This window comes from Biomphalaria glabrata, chromosome 2 (genome assembly GCF_947242115.1).
Source record: "Biomphalaria glabrata chromosome 2, xgBioGlab47.1, whole genome shotgun sequence".
Classification (NCBI taxonomy): domain Eukaryota; kingdom Metazoa; phylum Mollusca; class Gastropoda; family Planorbidae; genus Biomphalaria; species Biomphalaria glabrata.
The window spans coordinates 50,794,871-50,819,566 of record NC_074712.1 but is presented as its reverse complement, the minus strand read 5'-3'; the positions used below and the strand labels follow the sequence as shown (position 1 = coordinate 50,819,566).

The 24,696-nt window shown below is 37.3% G+C and overlaps 1 protein-coding gene across 1 annotated transcript in view; it reads right to left on the bottom strand.

The window, feature by feature from the left end:
- Nucleotides 1–3,121: 3,121 nt before the first annotated feature.
- The window catches only part of LOC106072478 (parapinopsin-like), a 65,910-nt gene continuing 44,335 nt past the window's right edge, over nucleotides 3,122–24,696 (bottom strand). Inside the window, exons 2-8 of the mRNA XM_056021136.1 lie at nucleotides 13,241–13,564; nucleotides 11,741–11,898; nucleotides 6,995–7,095; nucleotides 6,797–6,896; nucleotides 6,274–6,404; nucleotides 5,308–5,401; nucleotides 3,122–4,730 (exon numbers count right to left, since the gene is read on the bottom strand). Coding sequence (XP_055877111.1) covers nucleotides 3,721–4,730; nucleotides 5,308–5,401; nucleotides 6,274–6,404; nucleotides 6,797–6,896; nucleotides 6,995–7,095; nucleotides 11,741–11,898; nucleotides 13,241–13,419 — 1,773 coding nt within the window. The 5' untranslated portion in view covers nucleotides 13,420–13,564 and the 3' untranslated portion in view covers nucleotides 3,122–3,720. The remainder of the gene's footprint in view (nucleotides 4,731–5,307; nucleotides 5,402–6,273; nucleotides 6,405–6,796; nucleotides 6,897–6,994; nucleotides 7,096–11,740; nucleotides 11,899–13,240; nucleotides 13,565–24,696) is intronic.

Genomic DNA, 24,696 nt, shown 5'->3' with positions numbered 1-24,696 from the left:
AATATCGGCATCTATCGCCTCCTGTCGCGAAATGAGGTGAATGCCTGGCCATTAGCTGTGGTCAGAACGATATCTCCCACACAACAGTTCCCCCCTCTGCATGCAACTGATCTAACCAAAGGAACGGCAAATGCTGATACAGTTTGGGATCAGCGGCGTCGCCGGCTCTGCCAGGGTGTATATTTGTGTGCTTCAAGCTTTCTAAGAGCCGCCGGTTCCTGATTATTTCTCAGGGTTGACTCCAAAAGCCTTTGTTTGGGTATAGCTGCAAAGTAGCAGAGATTTGAAATCAGAGTTTTCCTTATAGCAGGTGGGTATCCTGCCCGAAGCTTACTGGTTTAAGCACCAGTTACTCAACTTCGCCCCTTCTCCTGTTAGAGATAAACAATTCTGTTATAGACTATTTGAGACACGTGCCATATGGAAGCATTTTAAAGGTAATGGAGTGTTTACTTCCATGACCACAATGACACCCTTATGGAACCACATATATATATATATATATATATATATATATATATATATATATATATATATATATATATATATATATAGAGAGAGAGAGAGAGAGAGAGAGAGAGAGAGAGAGAGAGAGTGAGAGAGAGAGAGAGAGAAATATCTTGATCTGCAGGGATAGGGTTAAAATATCGATGAAATAAATTTAATTTAAAACAAGATCGCAAAGAACAATCATTCATTTTATTTTGTTTGGTTTGGGCTTGAAAACAACGTCAATACAAACATATTTAATACAAACATATTAATACAAACATATTTAATACAAACATATTTATATATATATATATATATTTATGAACGTAGAGATTTATACAGACACATAATCCGTATGTTTAAAACGTTTGTTCGTATAAATTGTTTTACATATTTCAAATGTTACTTAAAAGTTGAAGATAATTTACTTCCTAGTCCAAACCTACCCCCAGGATAACGGGGGATGGCAGCAGGCAGGGTATCAACCTGGGACCATCGAGACCACCGAACGACAGTCCAGCAGGCAGGGTATCAACCTGGGACCATCGAGACCACCGAACGACAGTCCAGCAGGCAGGGTATCAACCTGGGACCATCGAGACCACCGAACGACAGTCCAGCAGGCAGGGTATCAACCTGGGACCATCGAGACCACCGAACGACAGTCCAGCAGGCAGGGTATCAACCTGGGACCATCGAGACCACCGAACGACAGTCCAGCAGGCAGGGTATCAACCTGGGACCATCGAGACCACCGAACGACAGTCCAGCAGGCAGGGTATCAACCTGGGACGATCGAGACCACCGAACGACAGTCCAGCAGGCAGGGTATCAACCTGGGACGACCGAGACCACCGAACGACAGTCCAGCAGGCAGGGTATCAACCTGGGACGATCGAGACCACCGAACGACAGTCCAGCAGGCAGGGTATCAACCTGGGACGACCGAGACCACCGAACGACAGTCCAGCGGGCATACAGCAAGACGAGGCAGCCATCGAATAATTCCATTGAATGTAAGATACATTCAGCTTCGGGAAGCTTTAGTTCTCACACCAAAATACAAAGTAGGGAATTCGTTTGTTTAAACAATTCATAAATGAAGAACTGCTTGGTTTAACTTATGCAACAAAAGATACACTTAATAAATAGGGCCTAATACATGATATAAATAATGTGATATAAATAATACGTGTAATATGAATATTTATAATAAATGATAAACAGTATGAGATATGTATGGCGATATATTTTTTGGTTCGTTTCTTAGAAGATGATACATGTTACGCGAGTTTTTTTTCCCCACGTTACAACCTACCCTGGTGTACTTTATGTCTAGATAACTATAAGCCAAACAACAACAGGAAGTCTTCAATCCAATTGGGGTGTCAGTTCCTACAATGGAAGGTTCATGGGGTGGACATAGAATGTTTACATCAAAATGGGTCATCAATACATCAAGGTAGGCAATTGTTCAACATGAACTCATGAACTCACTCTGTCTGTCTGATACGAATTTTGTGCACGTTAGTTCTCCCACTCCGCATGCTCGGATCAAGTTGAAACTTTGCAGAATTATTCATTGTTGAAGATAACACGTGAACCAAAAGAAACGAGGTTACAAAGGCAGTTTGTGTGGAAACACAAACTCAAAATCGGCCCCCGAAGTGGTCCACCTAGAGTCTTCACCAGGATTCGAACACGGAATTCCGGTTCCAAGTGCTTTACCCCTCAGCCACAACATCTGCATATGTTGATTTAGCGTACACTTATATTTTTTTAAATAATAATTATTTACCTTATCGATACATTCAAAATTAACAACATGTCACATGTAATAAAGAGAAACTAAAAAAGATTTATTCTTCTTACAAAATTGGCAACACGAAAAAACAATATTCTTGGCCTACTTTAGCTAGTGAGCTAGCTACAATTGTGTACAAATGACTTGACAAGACTTTTCCCTCGCAATTTAAAATTAATATCTCCATTGTCATTTGTCATACAAACTAGACCTAGATCTAGCTAGATCTAGACCTAGTTCTAGATCTAAATTCAAGATCTAAGTCTAGGTCTAGATTTAGCACTAGATCTAAGTCTAGATCTAGAAATTGAATTAAGTCTAGATTCTAGATCTAGAATTAGATTTAGAACTAGATATAGAATCCAAATATAGAATCTACTACATCTAGACTAGGATCTACTAGCCTACATCTAGACTAGAACTCGTATGAATTTACACGTTTAATCTTAAAATTTTTAGACCTAGGCCAATAGTATGATACCGGGTAACGGTGTACTTATCTTATCTTATATAATACAGACGTTACTTCAAAAAAGAAGATGATTACGTCCTACGCGTCATGCATTCAGTCATTAATATTAACCGATGCAGTTCGTATCCGATTAATTTCTTAATGTGATACTATTGTTTACATAATAAAAAAATCTGCACCCCTAAGCTGTCATAAGATAAGTTATTGCCTTAATAATTAAAATTTTGTTCAAATTATCAATACATTTATAATATATATATATATATATATATATATATATATATATATATATATATATATATATATATATATATATATATATATATATATTATAAATATATATAGACCTGGGCTCTATTTAGTCTTATTTAGACTGTTAGGCCCCTATAATGAGGATATGCCAAAACAGCGCGCTACAAATGTAGTTCGTTATTTTTGAAACGTTATTTTTTCATTTTCTCTTCTAGTCTCTGAGATCTAAACGGGACGGACGGACGGACAGATTGACAAAACTAATAGCGTATTTTCCCCTTTCGGGGGCCGCTAAAAAATGAACATTGAACTAAAAATTTTGGATAAAGCAAGAAACAAATCTAAAATGTTCTTTGACTCGACTGTTCCCAACTATTGCCGTTAGCAAGAACTGCTCAGGCTTTATGTCCAATAAGTAAGACTATATGGAACTAATAGACATAAAAGATAAAAGTGGAAATTGATATTTAAAAGTCAAACCTGAATGTTCAAAATTGCCTGTGGCACACTACGGCAAGGGAGACAACTCGTCCACTATTGACTGTTCTCTAAAATAAAGATCATTAGACACAAAAGTTTTGACTTAGTGCATGACCTACATTTCAGACCCTACATTTGAAGTAGGTTGAAGGGAAAAAAGTTTAAATGAATTTGACATAAAATCAAAAGGTCGATCTGTCAGACAATGTTGAATAACTATTTAACACTGTGTACTAAGTCGACCTTCCAAAACATAAGTGCTACTTTCAGGCACAGAACTCCGCCGCAGAATATCTGAAGGCTGAGATACAGCATTTGACTGCGACAAGGATTTGGTCACTCTAATCGTAACTATATCATTGTTCTGTCCAGCCCAGGACTCAGCATCGAGACATGCGGGTATCTCTTTATGCTCACAAGTGACTTTCCCTACCTTGGAGCTTGACCTGCAGAATGAATTCCCAGAGTCTAGGTTAGAACTGGACTGAAACATTGCCTCGGAGGCAGACAGGGAATGGCTTGAGCTGTCGGCATCTGGGTAGATCTTGTTCTTCTGATCCGCCTCGCTGACACGAATCTTTGATGTCCTTAGCTTGCCTAGGAGGCTTCTTTTCTTGAATCTTGCCTGGCGGGCTTCAATGGGATATTGGCTGTTAGAAGATTGCTTAATCACTGTAGAATCTGAAGCGCGCCTAATAGCTTGTTTAGTTAAATCCTCAGTCAAAGCGTTGATGGTAAAACTGTTATCACTGACAGCTTTTCCCAGGAGAGGATTCTCACTAGGGGATTGGTAGGATGACTTATCCGAGTCCGCGGAAACGAAAGAGGTCGTGGAACTGGCTTTCCCGGAGTACAACGAAGTAACAGCCGAAGACAATCCCAGCTTCGTCGGATCTTGTTTCCTGTTCCCAAAATCTTCTGGTTTAAATGATGAACATTCACCAGCAGCTTTAGGGTCTGCGTTTTTGGAGCACTGATTGTCTCCCAAGTCATAGTCATCCTTGCTGCTGTCCCCTGTCGGAAATGACTTCTTCATACACGGCAAAAGGGAGAGAAAACCCGCCCGGAAGTGGCTGTTCATAGACACATACACAATAGGATTCCAAATGCAAGAGCTTTTGGCTATCAATGCTGGAACTGTTTCTACAAGTCTGGTCATGTTGAATGGAGAGCCAAATGCCATACTGAAGCTAACTATGGCATATGGCAGCCAGGACACTGCAAACAAGACTGGGAAAAAATAATATTATATTTAATTACGCTGCTTAAAAAGAACTATTTAGTAGAAATGAAAAATAAAATATTTGGACGTTTCAAATGTAGTTTACAACGTCAAAGACTATGTTATAAAATATTTAAACCAGTAAAGGCTTAAACAGTGCTTCGTTCAAAGTCAACAAATTAAATTCAAATCTTCCATATACAGCAAACACACACATACACGCACACACACACAATCCTAAACTTCTGTAAAATCTTTACACTAAGAAATTTGTGAAAAGCAAGCTTCATGATTAAAAATCTCGGGCACTATTTATAGTTAGTTTTATGACTTTCTAGTACAGCACTTGATTCCCTTTCTAATCACTGACTTTATGGGACGCTACGATGTGTAGAAAAACATAAAGATTAATGCGGAATAATAATAAAAAATGTTTGTAGGGTCCAATTGATTTCACATTAAGAGATAACAGAATCACCGTTGACTTCACAGTACTAACTAATTGATCAATATGATGACTGTTGACATCAAAGTACTAATTAATCGATCAATATGATGCCTGTTGACAACACTGTACAAACTTACCAATCATGAGAATGACAGTTTTTATCATTTGACACTCTATCGTGTAATGCTTTTTCAAATTTTTCATAATGGCACCTCGGAAAATTTTCCGGACCTGAAAAATAACAATTTTAAGTTTTATTTGCGCTTTTTTTTTTTTTTGCATGAATACATGGAATAAAACATTATTTTGTTGCATCCCCCGTCGTCCTGCGAGCTTGTTTCGGGGTCCACAAGTTAGTTTTATCAGTCAAGAAGTTTTAAGCCTCATGTCAAGTTTAGTTTTGTGAATCTATTTTTTAAATTAAGTTATATTGTGTATTTAAAGCACGTGTTCAATCTTTCTATGATTTCTACTTCATTAAACTGCTTGAGTTCACAAAGTGAAATGCCGTAATTCCTCACTGAAATAAATATCCCCCAACGAACTTTGTAATTAGGGTCATCAGATTTAACTTCTAAATATAACAATGCGTTTTAACCACAAAATTCAAATTCAACGTAATTGCATTATTGACTTGATATCATTTTCCATTCGTTAGAACCTTTTTTTTAATTACTATAATCTCATATTCCACATAACAAAATCCGTTCTTAAATACATATCACATTCACAAATTTGATTTTGAGTTCTTCAAATAGAAACTCGCAGATTATTATAAAGTTTAAATTAGGTCGTAAACAATATATAAAGCGCCAAATGACTTTATACTTTTTTCTTTGTCACCGCGGTTTGGAAGCAGATGGGCAAGACGTGGGGACAGTTGGAGAGACTTTCCCAGAACCGAGATGCCTGGAGGAAGATGGTTGGTGGCCTATACCCCAGAAGGGACCACAGACAGAGATGATGAGAAATGACTTTATTACAAGTTGTCATAAGTATTTTTTGAGAGGACAAAGTTCTTTAATAATATAGGGCTAAGTTTTTAATTTCCATACTGGGATAACAGAGATATAAGATCTAATGCATGTTTCCTGAGAACTTACCGTAAAGATGATGCTAAGATAACAGAAGGCCATGACAAGAAGAGGTATCAAGAAACAGGCCAAGAACAAGGCAATGATAAAACTGTTAAACAGGACGTCTGGCCGGTTCCAGGTGACACTACACGCAACACCTGGACACAAAAGTGTAAATTTTAATAAATAAAAGCGTGTCTTAAATACACGTGAGTTTTTTTTATATTTAAACCATAGTGTATATTTGTTGTTGATTCATTATTATTTGATGTACTAATTATTAAAAAAAACTAAACTATGACTATAAACTATGTTTAGCTAATAGGAATATTTTGCCAATTCTGAATAAAGTACTTCGTACAAAAATGCTAAACTTAAGTGTTTTTCAGTCTGTTATTCAGCCTCAAAGTATTTCACAAAGTCAAAGTACCTAGTGACCCTTAACTCTGTACACTCTACTAATGACTACAAAGTTCACAACAACAAAAAATAGGCTTGGTGTGGGGAAGTTATTCCATTGGCGGGACACCACTGAGATAAAAAAAATCACCTATTCCTTCAAGGGAGTAGCCGTTCCATCCCACAAGAGGCATCAATGCCCAGAAAAGTCCGACTGAGAAACAGATGAATATGGCCAGTGTAGCAATTTTCTGAAATAAAAAAAAGTTTTTTGTTTTTTTTTTAAAGTAAAATTTGAGAACGAAAATTAAACGTGTTTTAGGAATACAGCAAGAAACTATTGAGTTACCTGTGTTATAACCAGTGACGACACGGGTTTCACTATGATGAAATATCTGTCCACTGAGATGGCCGCTAGCAGGTATATCGAGGTACAAGACAGGAAATACACTACAAGAATATAAAATGTATAAGTATCATTTTAGTCAATTATAGAGTAAGAATATGGTTAAAGTTTACTTTTAAGATAAAGTGGTATTCTGGGATGCTGGCTTGTAAATCGAGGTCATTTAGCGCCTCTCTAAGGGTCACCCTAATTATGCTATAAATGTCAAGTACTAAATAGATGTCGAATTGCGTGATGCTCATGGTCGCCCGAATCTCGATTTAAAGATCAGGAATTCAACTCGAGACCTTCTGTTTAATAGTCGAACGTTTAACCATTCTACCACCATATTATTTCTATAATAGGAGCATTTGTTCTGTTCTTACTTATTATATTCTGTATAACACTATATTGAATTACACCATGACTTTCATTGTTATCAACATACACTAGTATATTAGTAGACACATGGGCGTAGCCAGGATTTTTTTTCCGGGGGGGGGGGTTTGGGGGTTTTGGGGGGGGGGGGGGGGATTCCCCCCCCCCGACCTCCCCCCCCCCCCCCCGGCGAAAAAAAAATATATATGTGTGTGTGTGTGTGTGTGTGTGTACATAATTAATCTTTATTACATTTTGACCCTTTCGGAAGACGTTTATTGTTTATTGTAGACTCCCCGTCCTTGCTTGCAAGGGGGTCTGGGGGAGCGCAGCGCGGGGCGAAGCCCCGCCGCCGAGCACTATTTCTGGTATTGAAAGCCAACAAAATGCATATTCTGAGGTATCTACAGTGCATTATCTTGCTATTAAAAAGTTTTATTTCAAAAACCTAATGTGCTATTCTTACTGACTTTGACCCTCTCGCGCCGTTCGGCGCATTTTCCGGCAAGCTGTTTCCGCAACTCTTATTTTGCGTAATTCATTTGTCGGAAAACATGTCCCGCAAAACCTCATGCGACGCTCTGTCACAACCTTACTAAGGATTCGACTCCCAGTTCGGCATATGATTTCTTTGATTTAGACCCGATCTCTATGACTGACTCCTAAAATCTGTCTTAGCCATCTTTGTTGCGACACATTTAATGATTTTCAATTTCGGCAGAAGACTATTCACACTTAATTAATGGAGCCCAAGCCACTGGTAGAAATTTGTAACCTTTCTTGACTACGCTCTTGGAATTACATTCCTGTATTTCGCTTTAGATTTTATATCGAAAAGGAAAGTTTTTTCGTCAAATCATCTGTTGAGGGGTTTTAAACTAAAAAATCTCTGGGTTTTTTTTGTTTGTTTTGTTTTTAATTCAAAACCCTATTTAGCTACGATCATAGAATTTGGTGACTGTAGTTTGCTTTAAAATAATATTGAAGAGAGAGGTTTTCAACTCTAAACGCTCTGTAGGGGAATTTTAAATTCAAAACCATCTTGAAGGGTTTTAAACTTTAAAGAAAAAGCCATCTGGAGGAGGGGGATTTAAACTCAAAACCCCTTTGGCTACGCTCATAGATTTTACAGTATGTAATTTGCTTTTTTTTATATTGAAGATGTACTTTTTAGCTTCAAACCCCAACTGGAAAAGGGGGGGGGGGGTTAAACTCAAAACCCCTTTGGCTACGCTCATAGAATTTTGAGTGTGTAATTTGCTTTTCTTATATTGAAGATGGGGTTATCGTAAATTTTGGATGGGGTTTTAAAATCAAAATCTTCCTCAACTGTGCTGTTGGAATTTGGGGATTGTTGTTTGCATTTTTGTTTTATAGAAAAGGGGGATTTAACTGCAAAAACCTCTGGTAGGGGGTTTAAAATTCAAAACCCCCTATAGGGGGTTTTAAACTCAAAGCCCCCTGGTAGAGGGATTTGTATCTCAAAACCCCCTGATAGGGGTTTTTAAAATCTCAAAACCCCCTGGTAGAGGGATTTAAACTCAAAACCCCCTGGTAGAGGGTTTTTAACTCAAAACTGCCTCGGCTGTGCTGTGGTAAATGATGATTTAGTATTAAAATCTCACCTAAAATAAACAAATGAAAGCAAATATCAGTCACTTAATTCCGTCCCCCCCCCCTGCGGGGGGGTGGGTGGATTTCATTTCGGGGGGGGGGGGGTTGAACCCCAAGAACCCCCCCCTGGCTACGCCCATGAGTAGACATGTATATGTATTATGAAAGAATTGGAAGTATGCATAATTCTTTGTCACATACTAATATGGTTGTTGTTTTTTCAAATTATAAACACATGAAACAATGTGGTTTTAATGCCGAGAAAAACACTAAGCTTGCTATTGAGTGAATGATTTCCAAGGGCGTTAACAATAAGCATGGATCTACTTACTATGAATTACGATCTCTTTTCTCAATATTGGAGAAGCTAATTTTAGAGGGGTATAAAGATATGTTACAGTGATCTACAACCTTCAATCTTTACGTTAAATTTAATTTTGTGAATTTATTAATAATATTAAATTATAGTGTGTGTTCATTCATTGATTTCTTCTTGGAGAATTAAATAGTTATCTAAATAAGAATCTTCTGCATATAATTAGATTTGTGCCATCAGATTAAACTCTTGAATGTACCAGAACGTACTCGTCACTCCATTCCATTGTAAAACTCCTGTTATACCAGACATAGTTTTACTGTAAAGCCTCTCCCAGATGTTTATGTTTTTAAATCCAAATAACTGGAATGAACTGGATTTAGTGACAAAAATATATTTAAATAGTTTTTTTTTTACAAATATAGCTTCGTTTCTAGTGACTTCTTTGGAACAAAAACTGCTTCAAATAGAATTCTCAAAGACATACGAACTGAAAGGAACTGAATGGAATGTTACGTAAAATCAGATCTAAAACTTCATCATGTACACAGTTTTATTTATAAAACGGTTTAAAAAGAAAATAAAACTAGTTTCCCGGCATAAAACAAAAATGTTTCCATTTTACTGTCCTGGGAATTCCTTAGAAAAAAAATGAGATTATTTTTTTTTACTTCCATGAATGAATCTTAATATCTGTCTGGCAAAACTTGTTTAGATTTTCAGCTTGATTAAACACAAAGTTATGAAAGCAATATCAAATAGTTTATTAACTGAAGTCTAAAAAATAAACACATTTGTGAACACATTTGATCAATTATTGAATCCAGAACTCCCCATTGTTTATTTTTCTGCACTTTTTAATGTAGTTCTTTTTTGAAGCAACGTCTGTAATTTAGAAGAAAAAGTAGTTTAACATTAGGTTTATAGTTTCGTTCAACTTTGACCCTGGTAGTTTAAAATTAGGTTTATAGTTTCGTTCAACTTTGACCCTGGTAGTTTAACATTAGGTTTATAGTTTCGTTCAACTTTGACCCTGGTAGTTTAATATTAGGTTTACAGTTTCGTTCAACTTTGACCCTGGTAGTAGTTTCGTTCAACTTTGACCCTGGTAGTTTAACATTAGGTTTATAGTTTCGTTCAACTTTGACCCTGGTAGTTTAACATTAGGTTTATAGTTTCGATCAACTTTGACCCTGGTAGTTTAACATTAGGTTTATAGTTTCGTTCAACTTTGACCCTGGTAGTTTAACATTAGGTTTATAGTTTCGTTCAACTTTGACCCTGGTAGTTTAACATTAGGTGTATAGTTTTGTTCAACTTTGACCCTGGCAGTTTAACATTAGGTTTACAGTTTCGTTCAACTTTGACCCTGGTAGTAGTTTCGTTCAACTTTGACCCTGGTAGTTTAACATTAGGTTTATAGTTTCGTTCAACTTTGACCCTGGTAGTTTAACATTAGGTTTATAGTTTCGATCAACTTTGACCCTGGTAGTTTAACATTAGATTTATAGTTTCGTTCAACTTTGACCTTGGTAGTTTAACATTAGGTTTATAGTTTCGTTCAACTTTGACCCTGGTAGTTTAACATTAGGTTTATAGTTTCGTTCAACTTTGACCTTGGTAGTTTAACATTAGGTTTATAGTTTCGTTCAACTTTGACCCTGGTAGTTTAACATTAGGTTTATAGTTTCGTTCAACTTTGACCCTGGTAGTTTAACATTAGGTTTAAAGTTTCGTTCAACTTTGACCCTGGTAGTTTAACATTAGGTTTATAGTTTCGTTCAACTTTGACCCTGGTAGTTTAACATTAGGTTTATAGTTTCGTTCAACTTTGACCCTGGTAGTTTAACATTAGGTTTATAGTTTCGTTCAACTTTGACCCTGGTAGTTTAACATTAGGTTTATAGTTTCGTTCAACTTTGAACCTGGTAGTTTAACATTAGGTTTATAGTTTTGTTCAACTTTGACCCTGGTAGTTTAACATTAGGTTTATAGTTTTGTTCAACTTTGACCCTGGTAGTTTAACATTAGGTTTATAGTTTCGTTCAACTTTGACCCTGGTAGTTTAACATTAGGTTTATAGTTTCGTTCAACTTTGACCCTGGTAGTTTAACATTAGGTTTATAGTTTCGTTCAACTTTGACCCTGGTAGTTTAACATTAGGTTTATAGTTTCGTTCAACTTTGACCCTGGTAGTTTAACATTAGGTTTATAGTTTCGTTCATCTTTGACCCTGGTAGTTTAACATTAGGTTTATAGTTTCTTTCAACTTTGACCCTGGTAGTTTAACATTAGGTTTATAGTTTCGTTCAACTTTTACCCTGGTAGTTTAACATTAGGTTTATAGTTTCGTTCAACTTTGACCCAGAAATGATGACGTAGTACACGAGAAGTTTTCTGACCTGTAAAGGCGTCCAGCGAGCACAACGTGCTGGATGTGATAGATGTATTCATGAAGGCGTAGTAGGTTGGGATAGGGGCACCAATGACGCTCATAAAGAAGTCACAGACACAGAGGGCTATAACAAAACTGTTGGTTGGAGATCTCAGTTCCCGGTATCTGTTGTGAGTGAAATGGAGATATTAGGTAACGAGAAAGATTTAAAATGTGAAGATACAAATCATACAGAGAAACCGATACAGATATTCGGAGAGAATTGAGAGTTGACAAGGAAAGTTATAAGGTGATACTGAGAAAGTTATAAGGTGATACTGAGAAAGTTATACGGAGAGACTGAGAAAGTTATAAGGAGACTTGGGAAAGTTATAAGGAGACTTGGGAAAGTTATACGGAGAGACTAAAAAAGTTATGCAGACTGAGAAAGTTATAAGGTAAGACTGAAAAAGTTATAAGGTGAGACTGAGAAAGTTATAAGGATTGACAGAAAGTTATATCAGATATTTGCAAAGTTATTGACAAACATTTTTGATAACAATAGAAGATATTTAAGACTTTCAGATAAACTTAGCCATTGCATTGAAATTATGTCACAATAACATGGCTGCCTGGTTATGTAGTATGAGGTCTGGTCAGCCGATGGTTCAGGGTTCAAAACCTGCCCGCCGCACCCACCTCCGAACCGCGAAAGATTTTAGGGATAGTGCGTAATAACTTTCAATCCTTACGGAACGTCTAAAGCATGTACAAAATATAAAAAAAAGCAACAAACTAAAGTTTATATTATAAGCTCGTTTCTATAAGTTTTCCTTTCAGGCCTTGCGATTTATGGGTCAGATGATGTAAAGGTCATCTGTTTCTATGGCCACGGTTAACGGGGGTGTCATGTGGCCAGCACAACGACCAACCGCCTTTACTTTCCCCAACGAATGTCAGGTACCCATTAGAGCTGGGTGCACTCAGAGGCACTGTAAAGGTCCCGAAAGTAAAATTCCAGGTCTTCACCAGGATTCGAACTTGGAATCCACGGTTCGAAAGCCGAGCGCTATACCACTCAGCCATCTCACCTCGTTACATCAAGCTATGTCTTATTCATAATCGTCTTATAGACATTCAATTTAATTCCCAGCTTCTTTGTAATCAATAGCGTGATACAGTTATAAGTTTATGTCATACATAGAGTATAGAACCAATTAATTCGGTCCTACAAAGCTAAAGAGGCTTAACTCTCCGGAGAATAATTTGATATGTAAGTAATTAGGCACACATTGATAATAGGACAGAGGAATATATAGAGTCAATATAAACTGACAGAACAAGCAGAGTTATGTATAAAGACGCTTTTCGGTGCACTTGCATTCTTAATCAGGCAGCATGTCTCTTGTAATTAGTCAATTTTATGATAGGACTAGTCTGGAAAGTCATTAAGCGCCTCTAGCGATCGTTAGCTAGGTCACAACGTCAGTCAAGTGTGACGCGGCTCAGGTCAGGGCTTTATACTCACCGGAAGAAGACAGTGATAGCCATGCCGTTGAAGATCGTGCCGACCGCTGCCACTGCCGCCAGGGCGGAGCCAATGAGCGCGTACTCCAGGCTGCTGACATCTTGGCTGTAGTTCAGGTGTGAGAAGAGAAAGGCCAGGTGTGTGCTGGGTGACATAGGTAACTCGGTGCTGTTGGCCATATTTCTTCTTACGAGGCCGCCTCTTTTGACTCCGGAGTTATTTTATGACTAGTGTCATGGTTGCAATTGTTCCGAGGTCATTGACTGCGTCACTTACGTTATCATCTGGGTGAAAGTCACGTTAATATCGCATGATCTTTTTAAACTTGAGAATGAGAAAAAAGATCAGATTAAATTAGATTTCATTTTTTAACGTCAAAATCATTAATTAGATTGGAAAACATAAGATATGATATTAAATTAGATTAGATTAGACCGACAACAAACAGAAAAACAGATCCATAAATCAGTAGAAAGATAGACAAACAGACAGACTCAAAAACAGTACCGACCAACAGACAGACAGACAGACAGATAGATAGATAGATAGATAGATAGATAGATAGATAGATAGATAGATAGATAGATGGATAGATAGATAGATGGATAGATAGATAGATAGATAGATAGATAGATAGATAGATAGATAGATAGACAGATAGTTAGATAGATAGATAGATAGATAGATAGATAGATAGATAGATAGATAGATAGATAGATAGATAGATAGATAGATAGATAGATAGATACAAAAATATTTCTCTTGATACTTGTTAGAAAAACATTTCTTTGTGTTCTCTTTTTATTGATATGTTTTATTGCAGTCGACAATGAAGTGGCAAGTCATCCCCTTGTTGCATATAAATGAGTAGAACTATCTTCTCTATTGATTCAACTACTCACGTCCGGCTTAACCCCTTCCCCGCACTCTACGCCCACACACACACACACAAAGGAATGTCTTCAGCTTAACAAAGTGGCCGCCTTAAGCTTAGAGTGGGCCCGGCCTTATTAGTGTTTTCTACGAGACAGCTCTATGTTAGTGAAGTGTTTGGCCTCTAGTTACATCTAGTCCATGTTGTTTTCTTTCCCTTTAATGAATAGGTTTCTAAGTTTGTGTCAAGTTCTGATGAGAACCGTGTTGACTAATAGATAGAACAGAATAACAAGAACATTATTTTAAAAATACTTTAAAAAAAAAACAGCAACATTATATTGAAATTAATTGTATCAATTAATTTGTATCTGTCAATTATTTAAGTTTGTAGTATATCTAGACTAACAATACAAAATCTGTGCGATTAGAAATATTGTTTCGTGCAATTTTTTATTTATTGCTTTCTCAAAGTGCTATGATCAATCACTTGTCTGCTATCCAAAACACTTAAAATTATCAAAGAAATACTTTTTTTTCCGATAAGAAAATACTTGCTTTAGTGAATATTCTTTACGTCAATTTGGATTCCAAACATACTGTAAATAAAGATCTTTATGCTAAGAAAAACTGGAAACTGTGTCAGAGTGATATACCTGTATTCTTCTTCATTGCATTCATAAAATCCTCATGTGCCATTAAATAGGAGGTTACAGCGCTCTCCCACATAAAATGTTATTTTAGTTTGAGTCGTTTGAAAAACTTGTTGATGAAAAATTGAACGTAATTGGCATAAAAGATCAAGTTATACCCACAATGAATGATGAAACATGTCAGTTGCTGATGTCATTGACGAATGCTGATGATGTTGATAAAGTTGAGATGACCACAAGCACACTAACACTTGACTTTCGACTTGTCAGAGCTGATATACCAAAGCTGCAAATGACCCATCAACTTCTAGTCACTGCCAGCCTCCCCCCATCTTCCCGTGGTATTTAAAATCCATATTGTTTGACATTTTGTTTCCAAATATACGACATTTAAAGAATGTACAAAAAACATTTTCTAATGCCATAAGAAAATCTTCTCATAAATCTATTCCATTATCTCGTGTCCATCTCCAGCACTGAATTGAACATCAGACGTAAGTAATGTTACAATAAAAATGTAAAACAATTCATTTTAGTTGAAATAAAAGAAATAAAACTTTTTAAAAACTGTTCTAATTATCAATTCAGGATTAGATTCGAACCAGAAGCTGTCTTCCTTCTTTTTAAAGTTGTATTTTAAAAAAGCGTAATATATGACTACATATTGTTGGATTGAGTACAAAGCTACAAGTTCACACGAAACTACTAAACGAAGCAGTCTGACAGATGAAGAAGTAACAAACAAATAAATACTTTAAAGAAAACAAAGCCTTTGTTAAGTGTTGTGGTATCAATTAGTTTGAATCAGTCATTGTAATTGAATTTGTAATAGATCTAGACTAACAATAATAAATCTGTGTGATTAAAAATGTTTACCAATTGTTTTTGTTTAGTACAATTTCTTGCTTTTAGCTTTCTCAACTCACTATGATCCTATCCCTTGTCTGGACCAAATGGGCGGGGAGGGGGAGATAGAAGCTGTCACTGTCACTGTCACTGTCACTGTGATCTCTTTTTTAAATGTTTTTTTTTTATTTGAACGACCTGAAATCCAAACTCGAGGGTTGAGCCTCCTCAAGCCAACAAACTAACCACTGTGTCAAGGACGTGCGTATGAAAATAGAAAGTTTTATAGTCATTAATTGTTAGTTTCAAACTTTAAAGAGGCGAACTTTTTTTTTTTTTCAAAGTATAAAGGGGACTAATTCAGCTTATACTACCACATCAGTCAAATACAATTTCTTTCCCTTGTTCGAGATACCAAAGAAAATATTTAATTACCAATTTAATTAACTAAATATTTTGTATAGTTTTCTTTTTAAATTCTTGTTTTGTCAAGTCAAAGAAATAATTTTGTAAAAATTCAGCTTGATCCGAGATAGGGTGCGTGAGAAATAACGTGATAGCTTTGCTTCGTCAATGAGAACTCTAGTTAGGCGTGTTGAGCTGATAATTTCATGCACAATCCTCACATTGTAAACAATTTATTTATTATTTTTTGTATGCGGTTCTAGCTGTCTTAGGACGAGAGTGCTGGTGTATTGGACAAAATTATTGATATTCATCCGGGAAATAGATTCGAAGTTTCATCTCACGTAAGAGTTACTCCGTGTTGAATCATTGAAAGACAGAACCGCAGGCAAGGATGTATTCAATGTTATCAAGAACTGTGTTGAAAGGAACTAGAGGGCAAGTTGAACAACTATGGAGTCTGGGCTTTGACTGAAAGATACAATTATCTTGAATATACACTCTGACCTCTCCACTGTGTCATCAATCGGGAAAGTTTTTGCGACGCTGCATTGAATTTCAAGCTTGTAAGTGCTCCGTCAGTGTTCAAATTTATCAAAGCTGGAGCTCTTCACCACACAGAGTTCAGAGAAATATTTAAAGATATGGGCACTGTCAATTTAGATGTTCTGTACCACTAAAGCTTTAATAACAGCCAGACATAGAGTAAGTAACTTGTTAAAACAAAAAAAAAAGGGGGGGGGGGGAGGAATCTAATATCGAAGCAGCACAAAGAGAGTTTAGTTTCAGAAACTGAGACTACAAACCAAGATAAACTTGAAACATCGAGTGCAAAGAAAAAAATAATAATTACGTTTAAAATGTTATAATTAAATTTATACTTTATCAAAACAAAACAAAAGTTTTTCTAGGAAAATTACAAAAAAAGAAAAACCCAACTGAAATGGAAATACAGAAATGAATGTGTGTGTGTGTGCGTGTGCGCTGTAATGGAAGCATTGCATTGGATATAATCTGATCAGATTTAATTCGTAAGTTCTTATTTGTTTCCATTTTTTTTTTATTTTGAGATTAGAATCACTAGAAAATAAGAAGACAAGAAAAATATTTTTTAACAACAAAAAAAAAACTATAAAAAAAAACAAACTATGTAAATGTTTAGATCTTGTTAGTAGCGATAGGGTCTTCCATGATTCATTGGCTGAATGGTTGTGTGGTATGCGCTTCAGATTGTCGTCATAATGGTCCCGAGTTCCAATCCTGCCCGATGCCATCATCTATCTTCCTGCAGGAAGTGTTGGATAGGACGAAGTAAGATTTTTAAAAAGACACAAAAAAGTATAAAACGCATCCCATTTGAACTCTGACCCCATAAAAATAAAATAGATGTTGGATAAGCACAAAGAGTCTAGAAGGAGAGACACGAGTCTAGAAGGAGAGACAAGAGTCTAGAAGGAGAGACACGAGTCTAGAAGGAGAGACAAGAGTCTAGAAGGAGAGACAAGAGTCTAGAAGGAGAGACACGAGTCTAGAAGGAGAGACAAGAGTCTAGAAGGAGAGACACGAGTCTAGAAGGAGAGACAAGAGTCTAGAAGGAGAGACACGAGTCTAGAAGGAGAGACACGAGTCTAGAAGGAGAGACAAGAGTCTAGAAGGAGAGACAAGAGTCTAGAAGGAGAGACAAGAGTCTAGAAGGAGAGACAAGAGTCTAGAAGGAGAGACAAGAGTCTAGAAGGAGAGACAAGAGTCTAGAAGGAGAGACAAGAGTCTAGAAGGAGAGACACGAGTCTAGAAGGAGAGACACGAGTCTAGAAGGAGAGACAAGAGTCTAGAAGGAGAGACAAGAGTCTAGAAGGAGAGACAAGAGTCTAGAAGGAGAGACACGAGTCTAGAAGGAGAGACAAAAGTCTAGAAGGAGAGACACGAGTCTAGAAGGAGAGACACGAGTCTAGAAGGAGAGACAAGAGTCTAGAAGGAGAGACAAGAGTCTAGAAGGAGAGACACGAGTCTAGAAGGAGAGACAAAAGTCTAGAAGGAGAGACACGAGTCTAGAAGGAGAGACACGAGTCTAGAAGGAGAGACACGAGTCTAGAAGGAGAGACAAAAGTCTAGAAGGAGAGACACGAGTCTAGAAGGAGAGACACGAGTCTAGAAGGAGAGACACGAGTCTAGAAGGAGAGACAAGAGTCTAGAAGGAGAGACAAGAGTCTAGAAGGAGAGACACGAGTCTAGAAGGAGAGACAAAAGTCTAGAAGGAGAGACACGAGTCTAGAAGGAGAGACACGAGTCTAGAAGGAGAGACAAGAGTCTAGAAGGAGAGACAAGAGTCTAGAAGGAGAGACAAGAGTCTAGAAGGAGAGACAAGAGTCTAGAAGGAGAGACAAGAGTCTAGAAGGAGAGACAAGAGTCTAGAAGGAGAGACAAGAGTCTAGAAGGAGAGACAAGAGTCTAGAAGGAGAGACAAGAGTCTAGAAGGAGAGACAAGAGTCTAGAAGGAGAGACAAGAGTCTAGAAGGAGAGACAAGAGTCTAGAAGGAGAGACAAGAGTCTAGAAGGAGAGACAAGAGTCTAGAAGGAGAGACAAGAGTCTAGAAGGAGAGACAAGAGTCTAGAAGGAGAGACAAGAGTCTAGAAGGAGAGACAAGAGTCTAGAAGGAGAGACAAGAGTCTAGAAGGAGAGACAAGAGTCTAGAAGGAGAGACAAGAGTCTAGAAGGAGAGACAAGAGTCTAGAAGGAGAGACAAGAGTCTAGAAGGAGAGACAAGAGTCTAGAAGGAGAGACAAGAGTCTAGAAGGAGAGACAAGAGTCTAGAAGGAGAGACAAGAGTCTAGAAGGAGAGACAAGAGTCTAGAAGGAGAGACAAGAGTCTAGAAGGAGAGACAAGAGTCTAGAAGGAGAGACAAGAGTCTAGAAGGAGAGACAAGAGTCTAGAAGGAGAGACAAGAGTCTAGAAGGAGAGACAAGAGTCTAGAAGGAGAGACAAGAGTCTAGAAGGAGAGACAAGAGTCTAGAAGGAGAGACAAGAGTCTAGAAGGAGAGACAAGAGTCTAGAAGGAGAGACAAGAGTCTAGAAGGAGAGACAAGAGTCTAGAAGGAGAGACAAGAGTCTAGAAGGAGAGACAAGAGTCTAGAAGGAGAGACAAGAGTCTAGAAGGAGAGACACGAGTCTAGAAGGAGAGACAAGAGTCTAGAAGGAGAGACAAGAGTCTAGAAGGAGAGACAAGAGTCTAGAAGGAGAGACACGAGTCTAGAAGGAGAGACAAGAGTCTAGAAGTATTGAGATTGACATGTCAAGTCAGTGCAGTACAACATCTGATGTCAGCTCTATTTATAGACTTCTAGCCAAACACAGATAATCTTCCTGTAGACAACAATAACTAGCCCAATTTAAAAAAAATCATTGACCCAACGTCAATATCGACACTTTAGAATACCAATATTCAACAAGGGGAAACCATTTTTTAGATAATTCTAAAACATGTAGCTCATTATAGAAGAAAATAAAAGCTTCAATTTATAACGTACTTTTAAAATAAGGGGGAGGGAACACTCATCAGTTTTGTGCTTTCTAAAAACACATTTATTTCTGTTGGCCTTGTTATTTCCACCGATGAAGTGTTTACAATGACAAATTTTAGTTGATCATGACCCAGTGTAGTTTAACAACTCCTCAGGAAAATAGTTGATCATGACCGAGTGTAGTCTAACAACATTTACAGATATAGCTTATCAAGACCCAGTGTAGTTTAACATCCCTATCCAATATAGATATCATGACCCAGTGAAAATGAAAAGTAGCCAATATGATATATCAACATTTTAACTTTCGTCTTTACTCTCACCCTTAGTTAGTTTGTATCATTTAGTGGAAGTCCAAGACTTGCAGATGAAGTAGCCACTCCTCCGGCTCCATCTAGTGGCGCTACAGCGCATTAAGGTCCTCCATCTGCTTCAACATTTTTTTCCTTTCAGATATCTCCCAAACTTTCGTCTTCAAGCCCTGAGTTGTCCTGGATCTTAATTCCGGTCACCAGCCCTTTTTTTTTTGCCAGTACACGAGTTTCGACCATTTATTTTACATTACTCGTAAGTTGACTGCCCAATGTAATAATGCTCTTTTTTATTTCGGTAACTATAGACGAGTCTTCATGCAGTTGGTGTATCTACTGACGAGCTCACCTTGTCTGTGAATACGATTATAGGCCTACTGTGTGTCAATATTTAAAACTCTACTGACGAGCTCACCTTGTCTGTAAATACAATTATAGGCCTACTGTGTGTCAATATTTAAAACTCTACTGACGAGCTCACCTTGTCTGTAAATACAATTATAGGCCTACTGTGTGTCAATATTTAAAACTCTACTGACGAGCTCAACTTGTCTGTGAATACGATTATAGGCCTACTGTGTGTCAATATTTAAAACTCTACTGACGAGCTCACCTTGTCTGTAAATACAATTATAGGCCTACTTTGTGTCAATATTTAAAACTCTACTGACGAGCTCAACTTGTCTGTGAATACAATTATAGGCCTACTTTGTGTCAATATTTAAAACTCTACTGACGAGCTCAACTTGTCTGTGGATACAATTATAGGCCTACTTTGTGTCAATATTTAAAACTCTATTGACGAGCTCAACTTGTCTGTAAATACAATTATAGGCCTACAATGTGTCAATATTTAAAACCATTCAGAAGTCACAACGATGTAGTTCGTTTGATATTTTTCCTCTCCACGAACACGACCAAAGGCTGACAGTTGATCTTGTTCTCAACTAATGCCAGCATTTTCTTTCCCCGAGAAAACCGTCTGCGGTAAGGAAACACAAAAGTTTTTAAACTTTTCATTTTGGTTTCGGAAAAGCGAAATCATTTCTTAGACAGGCTCCACTCTAAGATGCGTAACGAAGTTTCATGTGACCACAATCGCTTGAATTTCATTTCCGCTCGTGGACTACTATCGTTGTAACTAAAACCTCCAGCCTTCTTGTGCTCGTGTACGAACTAATCTTAGATGTCAGACAAATTCTTTAAGGCCTAGATTTTAAATTTTGGGCTATGGTGATGAAGTTGGACCATGGAATTAGGTTAAAGGAACAGCAACTTTGAGTTTTTTAACAAAATCATATAGAAAGCAGTGTCTTTGCGCATTTTCGAGCCGGCATTCATTGAGACGACAGCCCAAAGCGCATTTCACACGACTAGCCAGCCATTCAGGCAGCTTAATCAATGAGATAAATAAATTATAATTTAGTAGCTCACTGTATTGTTCAGTCCTTGAAATGTGGCGAGTCTTAGATTTAAAAAAACACTGAATAAATATTTTCTTTTATCTCTTTTTTGGGGGTTAAAATATATCCTGAAAATCACTTGTATGCTTGTGTTTGTGAGACTGAGACCAATAGAAGGCCTCAACACTGACGTCAGGACCTCTGTCGTAACAAGGAGCTATTGGTCTAAACTGTTCACAGATTGCGACGTTGCAGGTCAGTGTTCAGACCCTCTATGACGTCTGGTCTCGGTGAGTTTAATGCCTGATAGTGTTGTATGCGCTCCAGTCTGCTAGATGGTTCCGAGTACAACCCCAGCCTGCCGTTACCCTATGACGAGGTTTAGGCTAGGACATAATAATCTTCATTTCTGAAAAGAAAAAAAAGTCTGAAAAGGTAAAGTCCATGTCAATGAATCTGAAGCCAATTAATTTTGTTTCTTGTCTGTCACAGACTAGCGTGTTGCGTAAGACTTATGCCATCACAATTTATTTATTTGCTGTTAACTACACTTGGATAACTGAATCGATGAATGGACATAGACATTGACCTGACATAGACATTGATCTGACATCTTTTCCTATCGATTTGTTTCGTTTTCTTATTGTTATAGAGTTTTTATTTGTTCAAAACAGTCACGTGACGTAATCATTCCATTTGAACATCAGAAGTGCAAGTGACCTTTCTACAAGTTTTTTTCTCGCGGACTTCTGGTTGAAACGAGTAACACACGTGAGCTTGGTTTAGTCAGCTTTCAATGAATGTTGTGTTTGTGTGTGTGTTTTGTTTGTTTGTTTTTGTTTGTCTCGTAGGGTCAATCTATTTGCCATTTCCTCTTTGTCTATCACGCTTAGAATCCGATTGAACTATTTGTGCTAATATGATTATATTACGTCATTTTTGTTGCGAATGTGTTTTTTTTCAATTCTTCATACAGGGATTGTGCAACTCTGCGCGCACATTGAATAACAGGTTTTGCATCTGACGTCAGTTTAATGTGATACTTCAATTTGTATGTAGCGAGTCCTTTGAATACTTGCTTATATTTTTTCATCAACACTCGTGGAACTTCATTTTGTTGCTTGACATCGTGTACTTCGACATTTCTCTTTGCCTCAATTAGTTTTAAAGCAATAGATGTCTTCAGACCTAGTATAGGATTTATACTTTTCTTGATCACGTACAGATCATCTTTAACTTCTACATCGCCGACTTTAAATGTAACCGATGCAACTCCCTTCATTTCTAATGCTTCATCCCCCAATGCTCGTAGGGTAGTATTTGAATTCTTTAACTGAGTATCAGTTTCTAAATTGTTCCACGTTGACTCTGATATCACATTAGCTTGTGCTCCTGTGTCAATCTTCATTTTGACTATTTTCTCCATAATATTGACATCAACCATCCAAACTTTGACATTGTTGTCAGTACCAATTGCCTCAAACCACAACTCATTTACTTGGCTTGCTTGACTTTCATCTTCCAGTAAATCAACAGCCTTGAAGTGTTTCGAACGACATTTTACATCGAAATGATTTCTCTTTTTACATTTTCGGCATGTCTGTCCGAATGCTGGGCAATTGTATTTTCCATGAGATCCACCACAAGATCTGCAATCTCTAATGACACTTGTTACATGATTCTTTGCCATTTTTCCCTGTGAGGTTTTGACTGGCTTCTATCCTGTGTCTTCTTAAATTTATTAGCAGCATCCAGATGTACCCTTTCATATCAATCATTTGGTTCTGGGTATGCTCGTCAGCACGAATTATGCTTGCTGCTTTCTCTAAAGTTAAGTCTACATCTCTCAGAAGTCTCTCTCTCACTCGATCCGACTGTATGCCACATACCAATCGATCTCTGATGAGTTCATCTCGAAGGTTGTCAAACTTGCATCCTTTTGCCAAATTCTTCAAATCAGTATAATACTGTTCAAACATTTCACCGTCCTTCTGATTTCTTGTGAAGAATTTAAATCTGTCATACACAGTGTTGAAATTAGGCAAAAAAGTGGTATAGTTGTAAAACGTATGATTTCCGAACTCAAGATCTTGAGTTTAAATTCCATGGAGGCTGCTACGACGTATCTCAGATTATCTATCATTTGTAGTTGAACGACCATATTGTCGTTGGACACGCACCATGACAAACTGGCAAACTAGTAGCCTTAGAATATTTTTTTTCTGTCATCAACCGATAAGTTAAGATGGAACTACATTAAACGGTTAGTATACACACTGTATTTAAGTGACTAAATGAAAACAGATGGAGTGTGGTGGATTACTGGTCAAGCGCTTATCTTTCCTTCCGAACCTAGGGGGTCTTGTGTTCGAACCCCCTTGAAGACTGAGATTGTGAACATTGAGCCATTTAGGAGTCCACCCCTAGGCCCACCTATTTCTAATAGGTACCTAACATTGAACATATTTAAATATTGCTTAAGACTTTTCCCACTCTCTCTAAAACAACTCATTTGTATGTGTTCTCTCTCTTCGGAGAGTGTGTCAAAGAGTTTTATTTGTAGTGTTACAGATTACGGTTCACACCTAAATACAGTTCTTCTCCAATATTGGATTTGATTGAAGGAAGTAAAAGGCGATTGATCGTTGTGCTGGTCACATGACACCCTCGCAGGGCCGGTCCTAATAGTTGCCAAACTGATTGCGCGGGGCCTAGTCTGGGTGGGAATAAGGGTAATAAGTGAAAATTAAGATTTTGTATTAGAAAAAAAAATTGCGATCATATTAACTTTACTTAACGAACCTTGCAACCTATGACATTTATATGCCCAGTGACTATAAAAGTATAAAAGTAAATAAAATATTGGAACTTCCGATTAAGGTGAAAATTTGATTACTGTATTTTATTACATGAAAGCTGACAATGATTTTTTTTCTTTTATCGCGCTTAGGATTTGCGTTTTCGTAATGAAATGACACCCACAAATGACAATTTTGACTATTTTTCAGGAGAATTTAATAAATTCAGGAGATTTCCAAGAATTTTTCGTATATATTATGCAATTTAATGATTACACCTAGAATTAGCGCGGGGCCTATGAAAGCGCGGGGGCCCACTGCGACCGCATAGGTTGCAGTGGCCTAAGACCAGCCCTGCACCCTCGTTAACCGTTAGCCATAAAGAAAAGTGTGCTTTACATCATCTGCTTCCATATCTCATGGTCTTATAAGAGAACCTTTATTTACTTTTGATAAAAGTAGATTAATTAGTGAATAGAACTCCGTATTTGAGTGATAGAAGAAAGATCTAAAACCACTAAATATTTTTAGAAGAATCATGAAAATTAAAACGACGCAGTAAGAAATGAAATATTTTGATTACATACCAAAAGACACTTCTAAATAAAAGAGTATTGTCCAATAATTTATTTGTGCCAACATTTCTC